The sequence below is a fragment of the Emydura macquarii genome, unplaced genomic scaffold (assembly GCF_026122565.2).
Source record: "Emydura macquarii macquarii isolate MOO-44397 ecotype Brisbane River unplaced genomic scaffold, CSIRO-AGI_Emac_v2 contig_1119, whole genome shotgun sequence".
NCBI lineage: Eukaryota > Metazoa > Chordata > Testudines > Chelidae > Emydura > Emydura macquarii.
The window spans coordinates 2436979-2442978 of record NW_027131256.1 but is presented as its reverse complement, the minus strand read 5'-3'; the positions used below and the strand labels follow the sequence as shown (position 1 = coordinate 2442978).

General features: G+C 43.0%; 1 protein-coding gene across 2 annotated transcripts in view; it reads right to left on the bottom strand.

The window, feature by feature from the left end:
* Window positions 1–1588: 1588 nt before the first annotated feature.
* GDAP2 (ganglioside induced differentiation associated protein 2) overlaps window positions 1589–6000 on the bottom strand; it is a 39161-nt gene continuing 34749 nt past the window's right edge. For both annotated transcript variants that reach the window (XM_067545965.1, XM_067545966.1), the window contains 2 exons: window positions 4213–4356; window positions 1589–2326 (listed from right to left, as the gene is read on the bottom strand). In XM_067545965.1, coding sequence (XP_067402066.1) covers window positions 2279–2326; window positions 4213–4356 — 192 coding nt within the window. In that variant the 3' untranslated portion in view covers window positions 1589–2278. The remainder of the gene's footprint in view (window positions 2327–4212; window positions 4357–6000) is intronic.

Genomic DNA, 6000 nt, shown 5'->3' with positions numbered 1-6000 from the left:
CGGCAAATTCGGCAGCGGTCAACAGGAGATACACAAGCTACTCTATGAACTCCTGTTGACTTAACTTCTACTCATTGCGGCGTCTTCATTTTGCTGCGTTGATGGAAAATGCGCTCCCGTCAGCGCAGTGTTATGCTTTTTCCGTGGGTGGATTTATTAAATTGACTTCTGGATCAATTGAACAGGTCTTCACTTCCACTCAGTCGATCCCGAAGAATCGATCTGATGGCAACAAATTGTGAATGGTGAAGACGTACCCTGAGAACACAGCTGTTGTCAGCTTTTCCCATTGGCTAGCAAAGGTAGCACCCTGCCTAGCGTGCTTTGTAAACTGCCTATCTTTTTCCATTCATTGTATTGGGGCCTGGGCACCTAACCCAGGCTTTGTGGATCACACTGTTATTCCTGTCATTTTCTAGGAACCTAAATGTTAGGTGCCCACAGTGGCTCAGCATTGCAATGCTTAAATCCTTTTGTGGAACCAGCCCTTAATGTTTGCAAAGCACCCTATAAGTGCTATGTATTATTACAGAGCTCATGATTCCAAGCAAGGTGTTAATATTCCAAAGTAGGTGCCTCTATCAAAAACCCATTTTTCACATATTCCAACATATGCAAAATATCCATCTCAGAGTAAAATTTTCCATGCTTGATCTCTGTCTGAATGTGAATTTTAGGGTGGATAAGGAAAGAGCAGCCTAAGATCTTCTCCTGCACAGAGTCTGGAAGTCCATCTCTCAGGCATGAGCAGAAGGTATCCCTGCAAGAACTTGAAGGCTGTGATTGTAACGTGCAGAAGTTACAAACTGATGATTATAAAGTAAATAGTAATGTGCAGCCAGAGAGACGAAAAGGCTCAAAATTGATGCTAACCACCATAGACCTATCTACCATCTCTAAAGATGAGTCTACCACAGTCTACCTCTTGCATGAGCAGAATTTTAGAATGCAGTATAAATAATTAACCTTCTCACACATTTCACCAGATGATCAAAGCCCACCACCATTCCTCCGTTTCCTTGAAAGGACAGAGGGTCCAAAAAGAGGAGTTTGTTTTTAATATACAAAATGGTTTTTGCCTGGGAACAGTTACAAGTAGTTCCTTTCCTCTTTTCATTGGTGCAAGGAAGGTATTTAAAAGGCAACAGAGAACCACCATTGTCTCCCAAAACAAATTTTTGTACACAAACTATGTCTGGCAGGGACCTGTCATAATGTGCACAGTGATTTGGGAGGGGCTGTCCCAGACGTATTTCATGAGATAGGACCCCCCACATTTTTGTAAATGTTTCACAGATTGTGTGGGCAATGCTGGATCTCCAATCCTATGCCAATCGGAAGACAACATTTAAAGCTTATTTGACAGAGTTCTCAGAGCTAGGTGACAGTGTCCCTGTTACAATGTGAAAGGGAGTGTTCAGGGTCTTTCCCCAGAGCCTGATTATTTTCCAGAAAATAGAAGCTGCATCACTGAATCTTTTAATACATACAAAAGTAATTAGGGTGCTGGTTGCAATGTCAAGCATATGGCATTCATTTACAACATTTATGCATCCATCTGTTTGAAAGAAGAGAGACCACAAATATCTAGAATTATAGGAGAGATGCAGACATTTTTCAATTTTATTCTTAATAGGAAAGCAATGGCATCTCAACATATCACATCTTCCAGGGAAAACAGACCGGGACTATAGCATTTATGGTACTAAATGCTGCAACAGACTTTGCTTGGCATGGTGCTCTGCTCACTCTGCAGTTGTGGTATTCCTGATTCCAGATACTTTTGCAGGGTCATCACTAGAACAATCAGCACTAACAGAAAGGGGAAATAATTGGATCTGAAGCACAGACCATATGATGCGAGCAACAGTGTCAAGCTGGTACTGTACATCATTTGTAAAATAGGGTATTGTAAATGGAGCTGGGAACTTGCAATATTAAGTAAAAACATGATTAAGTATTTGATGGTTTTCCAGGAGAGCGAAAAAGTCAATTCAGGCATAAAACTCAATACCTTTCAAAAGAAGAAGAAAATAAAATCCACCAAGTGATCCTGAAATCAACTTTTCCTTTGGATAAACAGATCTGAAATAGCAGTACAGTTCACAGTGGCATAAAGTTCTCCGATTGCTTGTGTGCTTGAAAATATCTCATCAGTAAAAAAATACCAGAGAGCTGGGGGGAAAACCCTTTCTCTGAATTCTGTACATGGGCAAATGCACATGATATTGGCAAGCATCAGGTCATTAGATCCATGGGAATCCAGCAGTATCGCAGATCACAGGTCAGGGGATGAGGGGTAAGAAGAATAGTAAGGCCCATTTTCCTGTGATGATAAAGAAATGAAGAGTTAACTAAATGTTTCCAACTCAAGTGCATGCAACTTGAGGGATGAAAAGAGGCACAATTAAACAAACATGCTTAACCACCCTTCTTATCCTAGTACAATAGCATTCAAACTTCACCCAGCTGAGAACTGTATTCGCAACTTGCTGGGAGCCTGAAAGTTGCTTAGTCCTGATTTGAACATAGGTCACAGCTGCTTTAGCCTAAATCCAAAGTCGTGGCCAGTAATCAGCTCAAGATGGCACACTGCCTGCAGACACATGCAGTGTCTGTTCCTTTGTATTTAAAGTGAGGGAAAATGTGGGTCAGAATGACACTGAGTCACATTTGTCCTGCATTATAGGCAGAAGTCCAGGAGGAAGAAAGGACTAAGACAATTGAGGCAGTCCAGAGTAGTTCCTCCTCTTCACTCCCTTTCCCTAATTTCTTAATTTGGCTGAAATAAAGTTTGAAGGCCATGAAACAATACAAGACAAACAAGCAGCTCCAACAGCAAGTGAATGGCAAACAGCAACAATCCTGTGTTTTAGGTTGGTGAACTTCTCAGATTTTTACAGAAAACTGTTAATAGCAACCCCCCCTTGGTCTCGCCTATTGGCAGCAGTCTTCTTTGGCTGTAGGGCCTGAGGTAACTCTGCCCCAACCTGGACAAGTCTTTTGTCTCTTCCCCTCAGCACCTCTCTCATGGAGCATTTGGTGCAGGCCTTATTTCAGGCTTGTGGAGTGTCCTTCAACCCCACGGGGGAGGGGCAGGTAGTCCCAGTCCATGTATATGACCCAGGGAGGTACCCTGCCATGGCTCCTTCTCAGGGCTGTAGTGGTGGTGGTAAAGCCCTGGAGGATCAGAGAAACACCAGTCCTTCCTGCAGGCTGGGGCCAGGGTCTTTCCTTCTCTGCTTCTCTGGCTGCAGAGAAGCACTATCTCCTAGTCCGTGGGAGTCTCTCCTCCAGCTGCCAAAACCTTCTGGCAGTTCCTCTCTCTCCTTCTCCTTTGTTCCCCCCCCTCCCTCTAGGGGAGGCAGGGTTTAAGTAGCCCTTAATTGGGTCCAGGTATCCCTAATTGACCTGCAGTAACCTCACCTCTGCCTGCAGGAAAAAGGGCCTTTAGCAGTCTAGGGTTCACATACTTGCCCCGGCATACCCTTTGGTAGCCATCTGGCCTGACTTTACCACACACATATAGCTACTCTATAAGCCATGGAAAACAAAGTTCAGTGCGGTATCAGAAGATAAGCAAGGTGAGGGAGAGAAGCAAGCAGAGAGTGTGGCAGAGGTGAATCCATCCAAGATCTGCACCTGTAGGGCACATAAGACTCAAGAAGAGGGACCAGCCATATCTCTGCATCCAAGTTAATGGACACAATCCACTTCATCAGAGAGAATGCTCTTCCTCAAGAAAAGCAGACCATAGTGACCCTATCTTCACTATGGAGGTGTGGGCCCATGAAGACTACAAGTCTGCAATCCAAGCTGCTCAGATCAATTGGAAGTACTGCATGCTCGATCTAGATTACTGATTAGGTTGGCTACAATCTTCTCCATTTAATACAAACTTGGTGTGGTCCTTGGGCTCCTGGTAAGTTGCTGATGCAGTCCTCGGCTAGGCAAAGAGTGGGTGTCCCAAAAAATAGGAGAAACTTCTACTGGAATAAGGGGCAGTTTCTGGGCCAAAACCTCTACTCAGAGCTTGATGGAGAAAAGACTAATATGGAACAACTGATTGTTTCTATGAAGTCCAAAAACAGCTGTTAGTTTCTCCAGCAGTCCCTCTAGACTTCCTTTTAAGAGGGTGAAGATGACTTTTCAGTCTGCTCAACAGCTGCACTTGGGAGGATGAACAGATGCTTATCACCTGAAGCCACTTACCCTGGCATCATATTCAAGGACAAAAGGGGGGAAGTCAATCTGTTCTGGGGATATGGCTGTGAACAATTGCTGAAGGTTTTCCACATAGTGGATTTTGTCCTTTAGCCCTGAGACGGTAAAGGTTGTGAAAAACCACGTTGAGACCTAAATATAGAAAAGAAAAAAATTAAACTGGTGCCATTTCTGAGTCTTCATGTTCAACATGTTATTCCATCCTGATATAAATCAATCAAGCTTCAGCATTATAACTGTGAGCACACAAAGAAATACACCACTTCAACTTCTAGGCTAGCAAGCTGTTACTTGCACTACAGAGTAGTGCTTTCAAATGCCAGACTGATATTTTTCTTAGTTCTACATCCCCTCATTGCTGCATAGGAATTAGTGTCTATTTACTCCTTCCCATTCTGCTATTTCCAAAACTCTGCACATTACAAATAGTTTTTTCACTTCCAGATTAGTCAGATTAATTTCTTTCCTTGCCTTGATTTGAATACCTGTTAGTACCACCTTTAATCCACTGCCCCTCAAGTTTTCATAGGGCAATTCAAGAAAAAAAAGTGAGACAGACCTTTGGTTGTCCCAGGATCCCACTGATGTACCCTCTCTGTTCTGAGTATTTATTTCACGCTCTCCTATACCACATCTGCTCAAATGGCAGCAGACCTAACTCGCATCTGCTGCCCAAAACCCATGAGTTTAATTTTAGGTCCTAGAGTCTCCTTCAGATCTTTTTATAACAGGACACAATGCAGAGCACTAACTCAGCTTTGTCCTCCCACATGTAAATCAGACAGGGAATTACCAGCCAGGTGTTGTTTTGTTAAGGCTATTAGTGTGGGCAACTGGTCTACACATATTGAAATGACATCTAGGAAGGGAAGAGGATGATCACAAACCACACCTTAAAAGCAAAATGTAAAACTGGCTTCAACCAATCTTCCCATTCTGATACCACAGCACATCCCAAATACAGCAAGCCCAGTCCCTGCTGACTGGAAGAGACAGATCTGTTTATGTACACTTTACTGAATACAGTAACTTGTTCTGGGGAATTTTTTACCACTGTCTCAATCTTGTACTCCAGGCGTCATTTTGCCCCTCACCTTACAGAATCTCAGACATTCCACTTGCACATTAATGTATTTAATACAAGGCATATTTCCCTCTGGACTACATAACCCAAGTAGCAATTACCTTTAGAATATAGAAGTCAGCATCACCCATGTGGCAAATGCGATCTGTTCCATCTGGCAGAGGAAATCATGTGAAGGCACAATGAATAGAACTGAAATTTGGGAGCAGTGGAAAGCTTTGCATTTGAGAAAAGAGAGCAACTTCTAAGGAAAGTTGGAAGGTGCTAATGTAAATAGACTTACTAAAGGGCCCTGGATTGTCTTCAGATGTGTGTGATGGTGGGGAGCAGAAGGAGAGGGGAGAGAGAAGCCTGAAAATGGTTTTCCTTTCAAATTTTGTTTGTAGAACTATAGCAGCACTTCCTTTTCATTTACTGCATTGACATCAAGCACCTCAGCAGAAACATACAGACGCTAGCAAGAGTGAGTTAATATGTCGCTGCTGCAATTTACGGAATGGAAAAATTCTGACAGAATGGTGGATTAAAAATAAATAGATTTCATATTTAAAGGTCAGTCCCAAACAGATCATCTTTAGTTTAAGCTCAACATTTGAGCCTGAGGAAGCAAACAGCGTCCTTGAAAAGTTCAGTGTCCCCATCCATAAACAGTACAACCAGACTGGGTGGGTGCACACATGCACACAGCAGGA